Source organism: Haemaphysalis longicornis, unplaced genomic scaffold (assembly GCF_048455015.1).
Source record: "Haemaphysalis longicornis isolate Haplotype H1 unplaced genomic scaffold, Haemaphysalis longicornis Haplotype H1 scaffold_7, whole genome shotgun sequence".
In the NCBI taxonomy this organism is placed as follows: domain Eukaryota; kingdom Metazoa; phylum Arthropoda; class Arachnida; order Ixodida; family Ixodidae; genus Haemaphysalis; species Haemaphysalis longicornis.
In genome coordinates this window covers 30,700,536-30,722,331 of record NW_027526422.1, presented here as the reverse complement: position 1 = coordinate 30,722,331, position 21,796 = coordinate 30,700,536, and the positions used below count along the sequence as shown (strand labels likewise).

The 21,796-nt window shown below is 50.9% G+C and overlaps 1 protein-coding gene across 2 annotated transcripts in view; it reads right to left on the bottom strand.

Annotated features, from left to right (window-relative positions):
- Positions 1-6,547: 6,547 nt before the first annotated feature.
- Kdm2 (Lysine demethylase 2) overlaps positions 6,548-21,796 on the bottom strand; it is a 52,525-nt gene continuing 37,276 nt past the window's right edge. For both annotated transcript variants that reach the window (XM_077676554.1, XM_077676553.1), the window contains exons 14-18: positions 20,493-20,744; positions 19,522-19,776; positions 10,072-10,263; positions 9,869-9,979; positions 6,548-9,055 (exon numbers count right to left, since the gene is read on the bottom strand). In XM_077676554.1, the coding sequence (XP_077532680.1) occupies positions 7,772-9,055; positions 9,869-9,979; positions 10,072-10,263; positions 19,522-19,776; positions 20,493-20,744 (2,094 nt within the window). In that variant the 3' untranslated portion in view covers positions 6,548-7,771. The remainder of the gene's footprint in view (positions 9,056-9,868; positions 9,980-10,071; positions 10,264-19,521; positions 19,777-20,492; positions 20,745-21,796) is intronic.

Below are 21,796 nucleotides of genomic sequence, written 5' to 3'. Positions count from 1 at the left end.
CCTGGTTTCGATCCCTCGACCCTGCGGGCGGAACGCAATGTACATGGTGCTCTATCCACTGTGCCACAAAGCCGACACAGAATGGGACGCTACGAACGCGCCTTATATCCTTGACTCATTCAAATTACTGCTGACGAGCGCTCTCTCGTCAGCAGTTGCCACAAGTGCAACAACATTAACGTAACGCAAACTACTTAACGTCATGCGCCCCGGAAATGCTCTGCATTTGGTCGTTCCCCTCGCGAGGGGGATGTTTCACTGCGTCACCATGCGAACAGTTTGCCATTATAGTTTCCGCCCGCTCCGGTCGGTGTCGCCACGGTTCAAACCATGGCAGGGGAGCTGCGCGGGCGTTCGTTCTTGCAGTGCAAATTGTGTGCGCGTTCACTGCCGCTTTAGCAGAAAACCGAACTTTCATTCGACGATCTCCGTTTAACCGCGTTCAACTACCGCAAAATTGAAGGCTAAGATTGCAGGTATATATCGTGTCGGAGACGCAAAAATCTTTCTTGGGGCGACCACCATCCACGCACAAGAGAAATAAAATCTGCTCCCACTTTTCTATTTGCTTCGCTCCTTTCCGCCGCTTCTTGGTGCAGATCTGAGGTTGAGTCGTTCTCTTTCACCACCAAGTGGGCCACCGCGCTGTCAAGCAGCAGACGGCCGCAGCAGACGGCCGCAGCAGACGACGTCTCTCGTCTGCTTGTCTGGCTGCTTTGTTTGCCGAAATCGCCTGGCTGCGAGAGGCTACTTTCTTTACCCCCTCTGCGTCAAGAACGCGTCAAACCCACCTAGCTGGCGCCGCATATTTCCGCCATTTTTTACCTCTACCCCCCAAGGGTCCTGTCGTGACAACTGGTGTCAACAGAAAACTCCCGCGAACAAATAAAAGAAGTTACTAGCACCGCCAGGAATCGAACCTGGTATGAATAGAGAAACGGAGCGACAGTCCGTTGTCTTACCGATTGAGCTGCGAGCCCACGAGGAGACGGGGGAGACAGACGGTGCACTCACCGAGCACATCTGCGGGTTTACCCCCTGCGTTCTCGCTGAATGCCCCATGATAGCGTCACACGACCTCTGGCGGCGTAGTGCGCTCCATTCCTGACGCGTGTAGCGGCCGTGTGCGCACCGTGCCCATGCGCTAGGAGTTAGTAAATAATCTTATCTGTTTCGCGTTGCTGGGTCGGGTGGGAAACGAAAAATCAAACCACCACGCCGGAACGCACGCCGATCAACGAACGCACGCGCAGCTCCCCTGCCGTGGTTTGAACCGTGGCGACACCGACCGGAGCGGGCGGAAACTATAATGGCAAACTTTTCGCATGGCGACGCAGTGAAACATCCCCCTCGCGAGGGGCACGATCAAATGCAGAGCATTTCCGGGGGCGCACGACGTTAAGTAGTTTGCGTTACGTTAATGTTGTTGCACTTGTGGCAACTGCTGAAGAGAGAGCACTCGTCAGCAGTAATTTGAATGAGTCAAGGATATAAGGCGCGTTCGTAGCCTCCCATTCTGTGTCGGCTTTGTGGCGCAGTGGGTAAAGCACCATGTACATTGCGTCCCGCCCGCAGGGTCGAAACCTGGCGCCGGATATTATTTTTTTTATATAGTGTAGGGGGAGGGGTGCGGACTACGACTACGGACGCCTACCGACGTCAACGCGGGTGACATCGTGAGTTACTGAAATGCTCTGCATTTAAAATTAAAAGAAGCTCACACCAACGCGTGGCATCTCACTTCTCCGTCTCTGCCGCCGCCACCGGAGGCGACGAGATCGGCGGCAGAGACGGTGGAGAAGTGGGATCGTCTAACACCGTGTTTGAGCTTCCTTTCATTTTATAGAGTTTCCCCTCATGTGCTTCACCAACGCAACTTAACCAACCACCAACCATACATTACGCATTGATTTGACCTTAGCAAAGCATATCTCTTTGAAGCAATAAAGGGTGTGGTTAGGTGCATTTCACTTGACTCTGGTTTCCCTCTTTGTAGAGCCACGAGTATGAATTCAAGTGACGTCGCATGGGTAATCGTTGTGGGTGTCATTTATAGCTTCACTTTCCAACCACATTCACAGGGTGGATCGGCGCGCATTTTTTTTGTCTGCATGGCCCCTTTAAATTTTATAACTAATTTGCGCAAAGGCTGATGCGCAGCTGAGTGAGGGACGACAGGGTACGGTGTATAACGTTGTCTAAGGGTACCTGCAATGAGTGTGATGCTAGGCACGTTAAATGTCGTAGGGCTCAACTTGGAGGTTAGTTACGAAGCGGTAACCATTGCCATGACAGCCAAGCAGAGATGGGGCAGAATATGTCCGAACGTTCCCCCGCCGTGCACTCAACATGTTGTTCCCGTTTATTCTCTGCTCGTGGCTGGCGCCGCACTCATCGGTGGTGGCTCAGCCCCAGCACAATCACTCTTAAGGGTTGCCCGTGTGCGGCAGCAGACGACTGTACGTGTTGGGGCGCCGCCACACCATAAACACGGGATTTAGGCCTAATGGCATGCACGTCGTAACGCTTAACTTGGAGGTTACTAACAGTAACCCTAAACATGCAGTGTAAGCCTACTAACTGCATGCATGTTGTAAGGCTTAACTTGGAGGTTACGTACGGAATGGCAAACCTAAACGTAGGCCTAACGTCACGATTCGAGCTCTAACGTTGTCAACCAGTACCCATTGGAAAACGTACTTTTTGTACGTCCAGCTGTGGGTATCTGTTGGCATAGTCAGACCTCAAAGCAATATGCTAGTCTTAAGACGGCATATACCCTTAAGTTCTGCTTTTAACTAGCGAAGTGGCAATATTTTGTTCCGAAATAGGTACAACCTAGGAATCTCTGGAGTAGTGCTGAACTTTAATTAAACCTGTTCATGTGCCGCACCACACGCCCAAACAGGCCTAAAAGATACCAAACCACCCATAAGCTAGTGCTGTACCTCTGAGCCATTGCTAAGGTTTTTCGCCTACCTCTGAGCCATCGCTGTGGATCCGCAGAACCGCAGCGATGGCTCAGAGGTAAATGCAGCTTTAGACCACAAGAGATGCAGAACCGCAGCGATGGCTCAGAGGTAAAGGCAGCTTTCAACCATAAGAAATGCAGAACCGCAGCAATGGCTCAGAGGTACAGCACTTGCCTCGTATGCGGGAGGCACCGGGTTCGAATCCTGGTACCGCTGCGGGCACCCACTGGTTTCTTTAAAGGCCAACTGCACTCAAAATTTCGACTTCTTGAAAACCCTATTTCCGTATAGCCTGCTTAAAAAGAAAGCAACATGCAAAATACAACAGCTGAAATACGCACGTGGACGCCGCAAGCGGCCAGCAAAAATCGGCGATTTTGAAACCGAAACCGAGGAGAGCGCGGCCATTGCAGTGACGTTGCAGCCGTCCAGCGAGAGGCCGGACGGTCACCAGTTCGGGAGAATGTCTGCGCGCAAGCTCGACGCGCGCACGGGGCAGCAGAGCTCGACCGGTTCTCCCGCTGCGTGGCTGGCCAGAGGAAAAAGCCACCGTAGGCTGGAACGTCACAGGCGCGTCATGGCTGTTTACGCGATCCGCCGGCAGGTGCAGAGTGGTCTGCGGCGGAGCCTTTTTAAACGCTTCTGACTGATTAACGAGGCGTTTCACGGGGCTACCACTTGTGTCTCAGCTTATTTGGGGGTACTTACTACGCATTAAAAACAAATTTGGCCGAGGTGAAATTTGAGTGCAGTTGGCCTTTAATGAATACAGGCGTCCCTGGTCGAGTGCAAACCCTTGAAAGGGGATTCCACGACTGGAAAGCTGCCTTTGCCCTATCGAGGGGCCCCTGACCCTTGTCCATCTGGCAGGGCCTCCGGCCATCATGCCGCGTTGCGCCATTGCCGGGGGTGAAAGAGTCTGGCGGCATGTCCTGCCACAGGCGGTTGCGAGTTGACTATCCACCGTGGCTGTGGAAGGCACCATGTGCATTTGTGTGCCTTGGTGGCGCCGGGCACCTACTGGTAAAATAGGTACAAGCGACTCCCCAGCCTGGTGCTCGGCCCTTGTGTGGGACTACAACGCTTGGGAAGTTCACCCGGCTTGCACAGGAAATCGCCCCTATGGGAAGGGGCGGATGCAATAACGCAGGAACTTTTTCTTTAAGCAACCTACACTTTCCGATCATCATCGGCCTACTTAGGTCCACTGCAGGATGAAGGCCTCTCCCAACGACCTCGAACTGCTCGAATCCATTCTTTGCCTCCAAATCTCCCTATATAATCCCTCCGTGTTATCGGCCTTCTCCTTCCAGACCCATCTCTTGGTATCCACTCTGTTACCCTAATTGTCCACCGGTTGTCGGTTCGTCTCGCCACATGGCCAGCCCAAGTCCATCTTTTTCTTTATTAGGGGCAAAGCCCCTTAGGGGCTGCGGCTGTTGGCGCCTGCTGTCATCGTCGTAACCGTCGTTTCATGTAGTCATGGTACTAAAACACCGGGAAACTCATTTATGCGTCTCGCCAGAACGCAATGTGTACCAAAAAAACACACCACACCGCCTCACCTCGCCTCACGCTGAAGTGCTTCATAACGCACACTAAAAAAACACCGGGGCACTCATTTATACCTCACGCTAGAGAGCTTTGTGCTTCAAATACAAGAGACTTACAGCAAAGCTGTATACCTCAAACCCCCCCCCCCCCCCCCCCCTCCTAACAGTTTCATCTCCGTTGGCGAAAATGCCGAGGCGGCAAGAATACATAAGTACACTGCATGCTTTGCGCATCCCCAGGTTGCACGTTAGTGGAGATGGCCCAGGATTTTTTTTCTCAACTATGACACACCTACTTAAGTTTGTTCTCTGATCCAGGAAACTCGCTTCCTGTCCCTGTCACCACCATCACTTTCTGATCAGGTAGTTTAAATTAAAAAATTATTCACCTGCCTCCAGCTGACCAATTAAACCAAAGGGTCATCCCTTCCCATACCCAACTTCGAAGCACTTCTGAAGCCTCTGGGAGGAAGAGGAAGTGATTGCATCAAGCAAGGCAATGGTGCAGGCACTGCAGGGAGATGTGGTTTGGTCTGTGGGGTGAACGATGAAGGCAATAAACACACACTCTTTCAACAGGTGACCAGTGGGGTCGAACTATACACGGTACTGCAGAGGCCTACAGGGGTCCAGAGAAACCAGACATAGCTCAAGAGTCTGGCAGAAAAGGTGCACACATGTGTTCATCTGTTAATAGCACTGCAATTTGCGCCAGTTTGCTCGATTCGGACCGTTGCAACAGTTGCAATTACGAGGGGATGATGTTTCCATGAGCATGGTTGTGCATCAGCTTGTCCTCTAGGATTTGTTACGGAGCACTGGGCAACAAAGCACTCGTTTAGGAGACTTTCTACGCAAAGTGGTGGGCTCTTTAGTTCAACGACCGCACATAACGAAGTGGCTAAGGCGTAACAGTCATCAAGGTGGCTTAGAAGTAATTAGTTATCAAGTTAGCCAACCAGCTTTTGGCAACTTGAATTAAAGGATGCTGTAATTTGCACAAATTTTGCGGTACAGGAATGCAGTTGTTAGCATACCTGCCAGGGCACTGCGGATGATTCTTTGCTTCCTGCAGAAGAAGCTATGGGCTATGGGACGAGAGGAATACCCAAGAAGAACCTTTGGTAGAGCTTGGTCTTGGTGTGAATCTATGGCATCTATCTCCAAAGGTATAGGGTACACCCCTACACTTCACGATACATTTAAGCCGTGACAGGGAAAATGGCTCTGCCAGGCATTTGCGCAGTGGCAAGTTTCACCCAGGCTGCTCTTCATTTGCCACCATGATTCTTCATTGCTAAGAGTGCCAATACTTATGAGACACTCATTTTTTCAGATGTGGAACACCAAGCTGCACATACACTCAACCATGCAGCAATTAGCGGTTTTTGCTTAACATTTTAGAAAGGCCATCAGCAAGCGTGTATACATTGTATACAAAGGTGGATTCTCTCAGCTAGTCTTGGCAATGAGTTTCATTTTGTGGAGTATCGCCAGAAGTTCTCGACCATGGACAGTTGTGGCAGGGTTGAAGCGACACGACCGCTCTCCACATGGTTATGCCAGGCATTGAAGGTGGCAGGGTTGTTTTTAGCAGCTCCTGCTTGATCCCAGAAAGACAACCTGCCCATTCTACCATGTGTTCGGTACAGCACATGATGCAGTGCTGCACGAACTGCAATGTGACTTGGGGTTGTTGAAATTAGGTGAATAACTGCAGCCATACAGCAGCAACAATGTTAACAGCTGACCTGATTACTGCCCTATTGTCGGAGCCAGACCATAAAGTGCCAAATATAAGGCAAGTCAGCAGATGTTCGTTAAGAAGTAGTAATGATGTGGGCGCATGCCACACAAAACGGTAGGCCTTGTGCCGTTTTTCCAATGTCCGTCTGCATGCATTGACATAGTTTCCATTTTACACAGTCCATTGTTCCTGATGGAACAGTCAGCAGTAAAACTTCACCACACGCGCCAGAAACTGCACATCAGTTAGTGGCAGCAAAAAGACAATGGTGCGTGTTTAGCTACAAATATTTACTCACCAAACAGACTTGTTTACATGAAGTGAGTAACACAAGTTCCAGTATATACAGAACATGAACACATTAATGAGAACAATGGGGAAAAAAAAAAGACTCAATGGCGTGTGTTTGCTTTCAATGGTAACACCTGGTGTCAGACAGTATTTACATGTTGTTACAATTTTCATACAAATTTATGATGGCTGCAGAGATGAGCTGCTATGCAAATATCCTCGCACACAAATGTAAAATGAGTGATTATGGTAACTTAATAAATTACGTGATACGAACAAAAAAAGGAATAACGCTACAAACTCTGGGTTATGTACTAAGGTACACTACTGCACATTGAACTGCCTGTAGTTTAGCAGCTGATAACAAAAACACTTACTGCCCAAAGCTAGGTACAACACAAAGTTGAAAAAAAAAAAAAAAAAAATGATGGGCCGTAACAAGCAAACAACAAAAACTAAAGAGGGGAACTTGCAAGAAAAAAAAAAAAAGCTCGCAAAGCCTTCCTTTACGATTTTTTCCATAAAGGAAGCACTTAAAAGGGTTTTTGTTTTTTTTTGTTTTTTTTTTCAACTATTTTTGTATTCAATAAAAAAGACTTGAGCTCTTGAAATCTAACAATAGCCATTAGTAAAATGGATTTTAGCAGAAAACTGCCTGCCCCAAGAAATCGAATCGCTACGCAACAACAAAGCACCTCTAAGGTACACCTCGGAGGAAAATTAGGAAGTTGCAACTTCTTAGCTAGAATAAAATGCAAGCAGCACGAACATGGGAATTTTGGCATATTTCTGCCGAAAAAGGAAAAACCCCACGTTAAAAATTAACACTGTAAACATTAATTGGGCTGACTCACTAACAGCATTCTTCGAGACGTTTGGTGGAACGCAGTGCAACTGGCTCACTAATCTGAAATGCTTTTTGTGGCACATTGGGGTTCCTGAAGCTTTCCACACTCTTTAATTTGCGTGTGCTAGAGAGCTGGCATGACTACAACTCAGGCAGCAAAATCTGCTGTAAGAGTTTGCACGAAGGGTGAACTGTACCCTCGAGCAAACATTGCACAGGCAGCCACAAGGTGGTGCCACCAAGCTTCACCCTTGCCAATCAAAGTACGAAGCAAGGGCAGCTCGGAGGGACGTTTTGAGCTAATGAAATGCATACCGATTGAATGCAAATGAGAAAGAACGGGTGAGGAGGAGGTAGGAGCCTAGGTGGAGGCCACTTGAATGAGCTTGCTTTCCTTCAGGGTGACCGGAAGGCGTATCTGGGCCACAAAGCGGCGGCAGGCCGCATCCGTGACCTGTGGACAGTCCCTGAGATCGAGGTGGCGCAGCCCCACGCACCGCCGGAGGGCCTCCAGGCCCGTGTCCGAGACGTTGGCGCACCGCGACACGTCGAGCGCAGTCAGCCGCGACGCCTTGGCCGCCCCGAGCACCGCGATGCCCATGTCTGTGACGCCGCGGCAGTTGGACAAGTCCAGCCGGCTCAGGTGGGGCAGCTGGTGGGCCAGGAGCCGCAGGGCCACGTCGGAGATGTCGCAACCGGCGAGCCGCACCTCGACCAGGAGCCGGGGCTTGGAGCGGGCGTCGGGGGCGACCAGGTCTCTCACCGCCTGGTCCCCGAGGCCCTCCACCCAGCTGAGGTCGAGGCAGCGCAGGCGGGGGCAGACGCCCGAGCGCAGCGCGGCCACCACGGCGGCCGCCGAGCAGCCGCTCAGCCCGAGCTCCTGCAGGTCGGGCAGGCGCGGCAGCAGCCAGCTGAGCTGCTTGGCCGACACGTTGGTCCAGGCCAGGTCCAGGCAGCAGGGCTGCCGCCGCACCACCCCGGCCAGCGCGTGGCCGCTCACCCGGCGCCGCGACAGGTCCATCCGCGGCCACATGCCGGGCTCTACGCTCCAGCGGTTCCACGCCTTGCACACCAGCTGGCACTGGGCCAGGTCCTGCGGGCCCAGGTACTGCAGCACGGGCACCATCACCTCGCGCATCAGCGCGTAGCACACGCTGCCGTCCTCCAGCTTGACCTTCTTCACGGGCTGCTGGCCCTTCTCCACATCTTCCGGCAGCGGCGCGGGCCGCACCAGGTGCGTGGGCTTGCGCAGGTTGCCCCGGTCGCGCAGGGTCATCTTGAACTTGAAGTCTCCCGGCGGGCCCACGCCCGTCAGGTGCAGGTCGGAGGCACCGTTGGCGCCCGGCGGCTTCCGGTCCTCCTTGTCTTCGCCCCCCTGGAATTGAGCGGTGACGGCAGCGAGGCCGCTCTTCAGCTCGGGCTCCTCGGTGGGAACAGCTGGCACGGCGGGTGTCGCGGGAACGGCGGCTTCGGCAAACTCCAGCTCGGAGCCCTTGTGCAAGCTGCGCATGGACTTCACCACTTGGTCGTGCGAGCTCGCTGCCGGCCCTTTGTCGCCAAGGGGGACCGTTAGCCGGGCACAAGAGCGAACGTAGTCGTCCTTCCGGGACCTACTCAAAGATGTGTCCGGGTTCTTGTACATTTCCTGCAAACGCCCAGCAAACACACACACACACAGATCAAATCAGACAACAAGCAACAATAATTAAGTGATTCGGCCCTATGCATATTTTTACAAAGATTGCACACACAATGGGGGAGAGGTGGTCCAAGTGTGGTGACCGCAATTTTTAGAAGTTGCTATTTGCAACTCAAATTCCCAGCCTCGGATCCCAATCCTCAGTGGTAAACGTCTGTCCAAGAAAACAGCATAGTGAATGTTTGTTTGCCCGACCCCAATTCTTGCTGTGCTTGAATACGCTCTGGCACAGCTGGCACGACATACGATCAAGAAATTTACATTACAAAGCCAGAAAACTCGAAGGCATTGGCCTTCGAATGTAACTGGACTGTAACTTTGCATTCTATTCCCCTTCGTCCGACATCCACACATAATCAGTGTGCTATAGCCAACTTCATATTACACTACCATTTTTTTGGGCCTTTGTTCTGGATTTATTTACATTCAAACAAAGACTTAATCAGATCACCTGGCCAAGCCTTCAACCATTCATCACTAGACCTACGAAACCTCGCGACCATTCTCTTCACGCTCTTGAACAAGGCTCCACTACCACTTACACCGAAATGAAGGGCTAGTTAGAGGATACACGTTGAATGAACTCAATGAACCTCGAACACACGTTTTCTCAATTTGCCCTGGTCCCTTTCGCCAAAATAGGATACTGGTTCAAGGCGAGGCACAACGGTTATAGATAACCCACTGGCCTATCGGCTCGTCCTTAGCTAGTCTCCCACACTTCCCTTTCCCCCCTTACTCGCCATACAAGGGCCTCACCTCGTCACTTGCATCACCGTTCTTGACTGATGCAGACAGGTGCTGGACTGGTTCGTCTGATAAAGGCACGCCGTCGTACTCGAGGGGTTCTTGAGATCCTTCCATTTTGATCTGGAAAGCACCGCCAAGGCACCGTTATGGGAAATATGTCCAATGCAGAACCATAGACATTCGCTCCAAGGAATGCCCTCCCCTTCCCTCACCTTCTTCTTTGCCGGAGCACCGCAGGGGTCGAGCTCACTGCCGGGGCAGAGCTCAGACTCGTACGGCCTCAGGGTCAGGTTGAGAGCAGGGTTGCCAGGCACCGGCGGCGCCATGTCCAGGCCCGGCACGTACTCGCACTCTGACTTCCCATCCTGGGGACCTTTCGACATTCTCCCTCGAGTGTGGCGCGGCTGCAGCACAGGACACGAATCCACGTCAAGGTATCATTAGAAAAACCTCCAAGGCAAACATGCTCCAGTTGTGCCAACCTCGCATGCTAAAATTGCAGTCACAAGCAGCTCGTCGAAGAGAACAGGCTACTTTGACATGAGGCAACACCAGGCTGTACAGTCAAACCCACTTACAACGATCCCACACATAACGACAGGATTTTCTCAAATATACAAATCTGAGCTCCTCCCCATTGAAACTGCGTCCAGATGTAACGACTGCTTTTCATGGCTGCTTACTGGTACAACAAGCACCCAAAGTCGCCCTTGTGGGAAAAACACGAAAAAGGAGTGCATGGGAAATACAAAACGGCATCAACAGTGTACTTTCCAATCTCCGGAGAGCCATGCACATGCTCATTTCATCCACTCTGGCTTTCAAAACGCACTCCTGTGGTGTGCGTGATTGATTGCCTCCACTGTAGGGCTCGCTGGCCTGCCCGCATCACGCGTGCATACCGGCCCAAGCCAGCATGGAACCCATAGCCTCATGTAGCCTTGCACGAGGGCTCGCTAGCTGCCCCTGTAGCCTCATGCAGCCGCACTAGCCGTCATCGTATGAGCCGACAGAAGGCTACATTGTGCTGGTGGCCTGTGGTGGAAGCGTTGCTACGTTTGTGTTCTTACCCGGACGTGCGCTCTCTTCTTTGATACGTCAAAGTTGAATTAGTTGGCTTGGCAACTACCAGCGGAGTGTAATGGCTGCAACCGACGGCCATGCGCCAAAAAATCGAGAAGACATCGATGTTGGCACCAGAGTGGACATCCTTCGCGAGATACGCTCAGGGGCAGAAACGCCGAAGTCGCCAAAAAGCAGAGACTGTCGACGTCTGCAGTTTCAATTATCTTGAAAGACGAGAAGAAGATCATGGAATTGGTGAACTTCAACGACGATAAGAAGAAACGGAAGCGTTTACATGTACAAGGATCCGCCAAGTGAGAGCTGCAGCTAGTCGCAAGTCTGCTTCATTGTCCGACGACGACTGCGACAAGGAGTTACAGCCCCATATATTTCATTGGGGGAGAACTCCCAATAATATGAATGCGTTGGTATCCAGAACGGTTAATTCGAACTGGGATTCTCTGGTTTCCATTGCTCCTCGCAGAAGAAGTCGGCCCAGAGTGATTACAATGTGTTGCAAATCTAAACCAAACCAAGTTTACTAGAGATGCAAAACAATGAAACTGAAAAACAGCAGCAAAGCGCATGCGCTACGTTGCTGCGACAGCTTATTTCGCTTGCGCAGCGGCCGATTACTTTTAATTTTGATGCCTCGACCCTGCCGTGGAAATAAACGTGTTTTCGAGCATAAACAGTGTCGTTATTCACAAAATCACCTGCCACAAACATGCAGTAGCAACTAATTCGCGATAACTAGTCCAGAGGTGGCTTCTTCGTGTTCTGCCCGCACAATGTGGCCCAATGTCCATTCATTCTAGCGCCCACCTGTTAATTCGAGCTCTGTTTTATTCGAACAATTTTACGGTATCCTTCAAGTTTGAATTAACAAGCTTTTACTGTACTACTTATTTGCCGAAAAGTAGGAATAGTCGGTCAGTTTTGTTTACTGCACGCAAAGCTGGTGCACATCTTTTTCAAAAGATGCTTTACCTAGCTGAGCAACAGGTCCTTATGCGTTGGGCATCCTGCGAGAACACTACCTGACTATGCTGCACAACCGCGTCGTCAGAATCGTCACTGTCACCTCTGTCCGCAGCACGTATCCGTGCAACGATCGCCTCTTCACTTGGACGTCTCTAAAACATCGGCCCTGACGTCTCTTCCACGGAAAGATGGAGGCAGTTGAAGAGGCACCCACTCAAATTCAAAGCGGCACGCACGTGACACAACCACCGAACACGTGAGCGAGCGCTGGCGCCGCGAGGGGGGGTTCAGAAAAAGCTGCTCTCCTTCTCTCTCGCTTCCCTGCAAGCGGTGCAGTCGGCTCCCTTTCCAAGGGGTGGAAGAGGTGAGGTGCATCGCCGCTCGGAATGCATGCCGTTGGCCGTCTTCAGCTTTCACTGTTGATGCACACAGTGACCGGATTTAATTGTTATATCCAATGTAGCGGCACTGGAGCACTGTAATAAGCGATTTATTTAACCATAGGAAGCATGCAAAAGTGGACGGTGTCGTAGCTGTTTATCGTTATATCCGGTATATTGTTATAAATCGTATTGTTATAAGCGGACTCGAGTGTACTGCCAAGGCGTTAGATTACACTGCGGCTCTCAAGGACCTTGTTTTTGCGAGGGGACCTTTGGATAGCCTGGGAAAGACTGTCGTGTGCACTACAGTGCAGAAGCAAGCAACCATCACTTCATTCCTGCAATGAAAAGGTAGTGCACTTCATAAATCGCCCTTTTTCTTATTTTATATGTAAGTCCAGATATAACGAGATACTGATATAACAACAGATTTTTCGTAGAATTACCGTGTTCATTATAAGTGGGTTTGACTGTATTGAAGCTACTACACCTGCCTTATGAAAATCTACACGATGCGTGCCACCATTTCCTTCCTTATTCTTTTGATTAGCCATCAATGTGTAAATCAACATTTCTTTACTCATTAAATTTCTTTAAATCAAATCCGGGATTACAAAGTATAAATACTCCTGTTTTGACAACGTGAAACAAACAAAATGCTATTTTGACAGTTTCAGAGGTAATTAACAATTACAGTGGAATCTCTGTGATATGAATTCGGCTGATAAGAATTTCACTGTGATATGAATTTTTAAAATTTCCCAACCAAAATGTGTTGTATACAATGTAAAACCATTAGGATGATCTGTACACATTTATCACTCCGGTGCGGGTGATACGAACGAGCAAGCTGTGAGCAGCCGACCGCGGCATGGACAGAATGTGGAAGTTCTGGCGCGGCGGCCGTGCGGTCTTGCTTGCACGCAGGGCACAAAAGCATTATTCCTCCCCCACCGATGGTATTCCTCTTCTGGGGTGTTTACAATAGCGGCGGGCGAGGTGCTGCTTCGAATGAACAGAACGTTTCGCCCTCTCCACGCCTGTTCTTTCTCCCTCCCCTCTTTTTATCTCCCACTACAATACCTTCTCACTGTCCCTTTCATTTCCGCTGTCGGGTGCCTCTAGCTTCCTTATTTGTATTATACTTTTTTAATAAACCATGGCCGGGGCAGCAATCAGGTGTTCCCTCTCGTTTCTGACGACGAGTACTCGCCATTTCTCCTATCCACATTCCTCACTTTCCTCTATGCCCCGTGCTCTAGCTGTCCTGTCGTCGCTTTGCATATTGCTTGCGCGTCGAACCGCATGGTGCATTTTTGCACGAGATTCGTGCGCGTCGGCGATGGAAGCGCGTTCTTTTAACGGCCGCATTGACGATTCGGCCAGGCACTCCGGCGGCATCATCTGCCTCAGTTACTGCACGCAGCAGTAGGAGGAGCCTCACTACTTGCGCCAATGGGGAGATTCGCGTCTAGTGGCGGCAATTTCGAAACGCTCGCAGCAGCTGGCTGGGCAAGCTCCACAGTGGATATTTGGTGGGATAACATTTTATGGCGCAGTTTTCGCCCACATTATCAGCTCCTTTCTCGCATGAGCAATTGAGTTTATGCCTCGAGCTGAATTTTAACGAAAAGTTAGAGGTGGTCGATTGTTTCCATGAGCAGAGAACGTATATTTTCTTATTTTCTGGTGATACGAATATTTTTGCCACCCCTTGAGATTCCTATCACCGAGATTCCACTGTCGTTGAATTTATAAATTGAAGAAACTGCTATTGCCAAGTAAAAATGTTGACATTAGCAGGTATCCAGAGAATAAGGAATGAAGTTAATGATTTCCTGAATTTACTTGTGGTGATTCTACAGCCTATAAACAGCTTCAAATTGTGGCCACTGAATGCAGATAGATTTCAAAACAGTACATCAAAAGCTCATATAAAATACATCTGCTCGCAACAATAAAGAATAGGTACCCCTAGCTTTTTGTTACAAAAAGAATTATAGCTTTGCCTACCACACAAGCCAGAATATCAAGGTTAAGATTAAATCACGTCCAAAATTTAATGAAAATAATGAAAAACAAAACATGATTTAACTGAATGATTTAAAGGCCAACTGCACTCAAATTTCACCCTGGCTCAATGCCTTCGAAATGTGTAGTAGGTACCATGAGAACTACTGCGACGCGACCGGTAGCTCTGTGCAATGCGTGGTTATTCAGTTTCAGGCACTCAAAATAACGCCCTTGCAGACGACAAAGCACCTGCCGGCGTGTCGCGCAAACAGCCATTTAGCGGAAGTGACATGCCAGCCGTCCAGGCCGATCGGCCTGCCTCGCAGCGGGAGAATCCAGGAAACTCGTATTTCGCGCCGCCGGTACGCCTGGCCTTCATGGCTCATAAGAGGCTTCGCTAACCGTACGGTTCTCTCCTTGTCGAGTGTCGTCACGACATCATGCCAACGCGGTGTGCTGCTGTCGGAGCGCACGAATAGCGGGCGCCCCAAAGCTGCAGTTTGCGTTCTTGCGTCGCTCTCGCAGCCAGCGAGACTGCGCGTGACCATGGCCGAAGCGAAACCTGCGGCTTGTTCCTCGACTCACCCGATCTAGAGTTCCTGTATATAGCTCCCGCAGGGAGCTAAGAGTTGCGCGACTCTTTTCCACGCGCCGCCGTGATTGCGACACTCCGGTTATCCATGCCGCGCAGAGAAGCCCCCACTACGGCTGCGCCGCAGCCGCCGACGCGGGCGGCACCACGCCCCGCCCAGGAACAGCAGCAGCAGAAACGTGAGCGACATCGCAGGAATCCAGTGTAGCCGCCGTAAAGCGCCGCCGACCGAAGCGCCCCCACCGCGCGTCGGCCGCCGTCGGAAGCGTGGCGGCGAGGCTCCTTCACTCGCGACGGGCGGCTTTCCCGCAGCAATCCGGATAACAACGATGGCGGTCGGTCGCGCAACTCTTAGCTCCCTGTGGGAGCTATATACAGGAACTCTAACCCGATCAACTACGACGATCGCTGAGCTGAATTTGTAGATACCGCGCGTCGTTCGCAAGAAATGGATAAAGCAGGCAATCGTGAAGCGTTTTTTGTCTTCGGAAACAATGCCTGCACACGCCAGCCGTGCATGCCAGCTCGGCACACTCAGCGGCTTGAACCGGCGCAGACCACGATAGCAACGTCTTGTCGCTGCTCTTCCGAATCAATGTGATCGCTAAAAAGAAGTTCCACATGCGAGAAGGTAGGTGTTAGTGTGATGAAAAATTGTGCTAGAGATTGTCAGGGCTTATTTTAAAAGCGGCGATCAGATATCTGCCGCAATGCTAAGCCTACGCTGACCGGCCGCGGACGTTCGGCGATCCGACCGATCGCCGCGGTGCGCGGAGCGGCCGAGAGATGGCGCAACCTGCGCGGAAGCATCGAAACAGGCAATGCAGATGTCTTGGTCCCCGATCGCTCAAACGGCAGTTATAGCTGAAATAAACAGGTGAAAAGTTGTGTTACGGATTGTCATTCGCAGTTGCACAGATAGCGACGATCAAATACCCGCCACGACGCTAAGCCTAAAGTTCCCATCACCCGAGCCGACCTGAGCAACGCAAGTCGGTTGCGGGCTGCCGGGGGCGCCCCTCTTCCAAAACTCGCCGCGCTCTTGGGGGCCCCGAACGCCGGCTTCCCGTGTTTGCGGGACAAGCGCTCGCTTTTCCGCGCGCCTCCCACACCCCCGCACGCGCGTGTTCACACTCTCCTCCTGGCTGGCCGAGCCGGCCGGTCCGCACAGCTCGCGCCGTCAGGCCAGGCCGTCTGGCCGCTCGCGCCGACGGCTGATACGTCACTTCCGCCTGCCCGTAATGGCCGCGTTTTGCCCAGTTTCGTTTTCAAAATCGTTGATTTTTGCTGGTCGCTTGCGGCGCAATTACGCACATTTTAGGCGTCATACTTCGTACATCGCGGTCTTTTAGTCATACTATGCAGGAACAGTGATTTAACGCGGTCGAAATTTTGAGTGCAGTTGGCCTTTAACCTGACAAGGACATTGATGGCTGCGCTCAATAGCGCATAACAAGGCAAGCTTTCAAAGGCCGTAGCTTCTTCAAACTGCAGAGTGGCGAATTTGGTCGGCACTGATTGCAGTGAACGGCGTAACCAGCGCCATCCTACAATGAAGCGCTGCCCCTTGAAAACTGGCACGCACAGTCAGATACACCAGCAGAGCGACGATTAGGCATTATCAGATAGGGTGGCGGGGGCAGTGCGCACGCAGTCCCAGAATGCTGCTCGTTGCTTCCCGTCAGCGTTTCTAGGAGGCGCCGTGATGCAATTCGGCCACCGCTCCCGTGCTCCGTTTACTCCCCCGCGGACCTGTGCTTATCATGCTTTTTAGTGTTCCTAGATTCTTTAAGAAGGTACAAATTATTTGTTTCTGGCTTCAGCACTACACTGACCTAACTGCCTTCGTCCGAAAGTGATGATGATGATTTTTCAAAATTATGCGTGGGGAATTTGGCCACTGCCTTTATTTGTTGTACGGCTCCGTTATGATGGTGCTGTACAGGTGATCTGCACGGCATTGCCAATCAGGCTGCACCCTGTTGTCACGTGCTTGGAACGGACTATTGCATCGCTCACAGGCTTCTTTTCCCCCGTTTCGCACTCACTTCATGGACGAAATAGCAAACCAAAGAAGAAAACGCACCCTCTTTAAGGGGACGTGCTCCTCCAAACAACTTTTTTTTTAATAATGAAGTTAGGAGGCTGAAATTTTCACAGCTTATAGAGATTGAGCTCCTCTGGTCATATATGTAATCAGATTTTGAATAGCTGCTCCGGATAAAATGTTACGCAGCATGACTTTCAGAAAAATGGCTTTTTTGTGCACACTTTTTTTTATAGTAAAAATTTTTTCTGAAACTTTTAAAATAGCCTAGGTGGTTCCTTATGAACTGCAGAGTGCACAAATCTACCTGAAAAAGCCTCATCATCATTTTCCTCACCACGAAAAAAAAATTACTGGTAGTGTGCCTTTTTTTGTTCTGTATATTTTTGTTTTATGACCGTCAGAAATATCTAAGGACACAAATTGCATAATGAACAAGATTTGTGCACTCTACGTGTTATAATGAACATCTGTGCAAAATTTCATCCTGATACGACAACTTTAAGTGGGAAAATAAGTGTGCACAAACTCAGAAAACGGACAAAAACAACAAGCTGAGAAAAACGCAATTGAAAGTTTATTTCTTTGGCAGACTCAGAAATTCTTGCTCGAACAACATGAAATTTGGTGGGGATACAGTCTGAAATGTCCACATTGAGGTACTAAAACTAGAATGCTCCTGCTGCATAAGTTGCACCCTCACGGTTTTTGCTGGGGTAGTCCTTGGTATGGGATTGTTTCACCAGGCTGCGGCAATGGGGCTAGCCTTAGCAGTCAGATTTGCACACATCTGCCTGATCCTCCGATGGTCACTTGCATTGCTTAGTCTGACCAGTTCTTCTGAAGGGAAGATCTGACCAGTTCTTCTGAAGGGAAGATTCCCAGTTCTTGGAGAACTTGCTCAAAACTAGTGTGGCCTCTGTTGAACCACAACCCTGTGAGGGCAGTGGCAGTCTCCACTACAGTGAACTGCAGGTTGTACGATAGCGTCCTGTGACAGATGCGCAGTGCTGCTTCCGTCTCCATGGCATGGGATGAGCAGTCAACATTTTGTTCACACACAAGAGGCACGAAAGGCTTGCCACACTTCCTCCTCTTGCTCATCAAGCTTTTGGTGGCGGCTACAAGTACAAGTAGTTTGACAGCACCTCAAAATCCAGGCAGAGACCAGTGTCAAGAGAAATGGCAGTGCCAACACTGTTGTGGCTCGTGTCTTTGCTTCTGCCAAGTACCATCAAAAATCACACTGAGGTCAGTCTGACCAGCTTGCAAAGCAGTTACTTGCCTTGCTTCAGCAAGGTTGTCTGAGACTTTTGTGGCCGCAACATGAACTTTCTTGGCAGTGTTGTAGAACGTCTTTTGATGATGTGGTTTTGGTAGACCAAGAATGGCACAAAACCTGCACAGCTGATCGTGTCCGATGCCAACCGCGCGTGCAGCGAGTACCGCTTTCACATTGACGGCGAAACTGCAGAGTTCCGGTTTGCGGCCTCCGCGACCGACGGCGGCAGCGCGCTGCGACGAGTAAACAGAAGAAATCACTCCCGCAGCCACTCCCACAGGGCACTTCTCGTTTTTGCACTTCAGTTCCAGTACCGATGCGAGGCCCTTCCGCTTGTTCGTAACCTCAAGTATGACGAGTTCGGACTTCCCGCACGTCGCGCACACGGCGGCACTCAAGGTCAGTCAGAGCGCCGACTCCACAGATAACTGCACCGCTCCCGTGGCTGGCTGTCTCCTCACCTTGGAAGGCTGCCGACTTCTTCTCCGATGCGCTTATAAGGCCGATATCTTCGCTGATAAAATCAGCCCCGCCTGGTTGAGCCGCGCTTGCAACGCTTGAAGGCCCGGCGCCGTTAGGCCTCACGGTGCCGGTCGGGCCGGCATTGGCCGTGGTCGTCACAATGCTGCGCCGCTTGCGCTTTCCTTTGTACCGGCATGAAGTACGCTGCTTCCAGGGACAAAAGTCATGCTTCTCCTCACCGTTCACGATTAAAAACACACGATAAGGAAATAGAAAAGATAGCGCGAAGTAGCGAACGGAACGATGCGGGCGATGGCGGCTCACAAGCGGCAAGAGCCAATGGCGGTCCCGCTTTCGCGTCACGTGATTTAAATGCCCAGTGGGAGCTCGCAAAACAAGCGGGAAGAAACATTTTTTTATTTTTTTTACGCGGAGATACGAAGCTGGCGAGCGGCTCAATCGAGAGAAGCAGGCTTGATCTACCTCTCTCAAGTGACCAAAATGGCGGCGAGCGACGCTGCCGTGCGGAATAAATTCTCAAACCTGGCCGAAATTTGGCTTGATTGCGCGATTTCTTGGGTCACCGCGAGTCATTCAGACACATTTTTCACTAAGTTCTCGTTCGTATTTCGTTTTCATTTTTTTACCTATGAAAGAAGGATAGTCAAAGATGCTAATGCAAGGGAAAACAAAAAATCGGTATATTTCGAAAAAATCGCGTTTTTTCGACCCGCGTGTCCCCTTAACGAGGCGTGAATGGCTGCAATCACACAAGAAAGGCCGTCTTGTGGCTTTTGTTGTTGGTGTTGCACCTGAGGAAAGAAGTGCACCAACCTTGACCTGGTCGGGCTTGCCGTCCTTGCAGCACTTGGGGCACTCCCAGCTGTTGGGCAGGTCGTCGCTGACGTTGCCCGAGAGGCCCGCGAGGTGCGGGTTGCGCTCGACCAGGCAGGCCGGGTGCACAATCTCCCAGCACTGGGAGCACTCCATCAGGGAGGAGCAGGCCTCCTGGTCCGACGGCTGCGGGGCCCCCTTCTCCCAGCCGTCCCGACCACACAGCATGCAGCAGGCCGTGTGCGGAAGCACGGGCTAAAAGGGGAGGGGGGGAGGGGAATAAAAGGCATTCGCATACTGAGAAAATTCAGCTACGGCGCTTGCTTGCATATCCAGAGAACGATAAACCCCGGAAGATGGCGGACAAGCAAGAGACAAAAATTTGGATAAGGTAGCAGCCTCAGCCTGGTGCCAAAGTTTAGACAAAAAGCCTTTCCTTCATTAAGGAAGGGAGGCCCTCTGGTGGTCAAAACGTTGGCACCGGACTGAGGCCGCTACCTTGTCCAAAGCTGCACGCACGCACACACACACACAGGGATGGCAAATGGTTCTTGGAAGGCATAAAGTGTAGCAGGGCAAACTTGTGCCTCGCAATAAGCTAAAAGAAAACACAAATGGGCAGCCAATATAGTGGCATGCACAGACAAGCGTCAGAACATCGATTTATGCCTACTTTAGCAGTACTTGTGCACAAGCTGACCCACAGTTTTGGCACTTGACCTTTTGTTCACCAGCGTAGCCTACAACCTACTATGGATTTCAACAGCAACCTGACCTGGTTTAATAACATCGGAAGCCGTGCCTTCTAGCAGCAACGTAGTACACTCTTGGAGCATGCACAAAATTTTGTTGAAACCCAACCAGTGGTTTTGTGAGTTGAATAGTCAGACTAGCATCATGCCACATACACTGCCAGGTAGGAGAGGAAAGGTTAAGCCCCCTCCCTGCAGGGGAGCGGAGGAGCGACTCACGGCCATGCACTGGCGGCTGATGCAGGACTGCTTCATGCGGCCGGGCCCGCCAAACTTCTTCATGTCCTTGCAGAAGTGGCAGTCACCGCAGTCGGCACGCAGGCAGGCCTCGCACTTCTTGCAGCGCGTGCGCCGCCGCCGGGCCCCGTTCTTGTCCTTGTCCGACCCCCGGCCGCCCTTGGACGACCCCTTGCCCCCGCCGCCGCCCCCGCCGCCCAGGGGGGGCAGGCCCACCCGCGGCTTGCTCTTCTTCTGCGCACAAGGAAGGGGGGAGGGGGGGGGGGGGGGGGGTGCGACACACTCAACACACGGACCCGCCAGCACTTCCGGACAGATTTAAAGAACCAAAATAGCTGCCACAAGCAACAAAGATCAACATGTTTTCAAAATCTGTACCTTCCAGGTGACGCTACGAAATGCTGCACCGAGCTGCCCCTTGTTCATTGTGCATCAAGTTGTACGTCGTGTTGGTGGTACTCGTACACGTGGCGTTTAAGCACGTAGCGAGATTACCGCCCTCAGATTTAAAGGGGCCATGAAGACAAAATACAAGTTTGTTTTACACATAAAATGAGCTGTTTTATAGTGCCCCCAATGTTTGTTGCCATGCATTTCATGACATCAGCAATGATGTATTCGAGAACATGCCTAAAAAAACGTTAGTATGTTGACTAAAACTGCTGTGTACGGGGAAATGTCTAAATTGATGCCTCGTTTACAGTTTGCCTCCATAGATGGCGGGAGAACACGCTCAGTGACCGCTGTCTGCACTTTTTGTGGACCAGATTTGGGCCTGGCTTATGCTCGTAAGCTCCCAGATGAGTTCAAAATATTCCAAGTCTACTTATTTTCTACTTTCTATTCAAACCGCTCCTTCTCCTGTGCCTGGCTTGCTTTTGTTACAGTTGATAGTAATCATCCGTGATAAATTTGGTATGCTCGACAAACAGGGTCATATAAGTGGCGATGTTGCTCACGCCACTTACACAGTGTTGTGTGAGAGAGCTCCAAAGCATCGAACTGATGTGAAGCTGTTACCAGCATAGTGCATGCAGTACGCACTGGTGTTTCTATGTTTACACGTTTGTTCGTAATTTCCACTGTCTAGCCCACCATTCTTACTGCTATAAAAAGAGCGTGCACTAAATTTAAGACCGAATGGCTCGTTCTGCAAGCTTATATTCCCCGTTTAATTAGCGCTGGATTTTGCCGGCCTCAGCCAATCACAACCAGCTGCTCATAATACTTCACGAGTTCAGTGTGGGAAAAGTGGCTAGGGTGTTGCATGCCCATTCTCTGTTGTC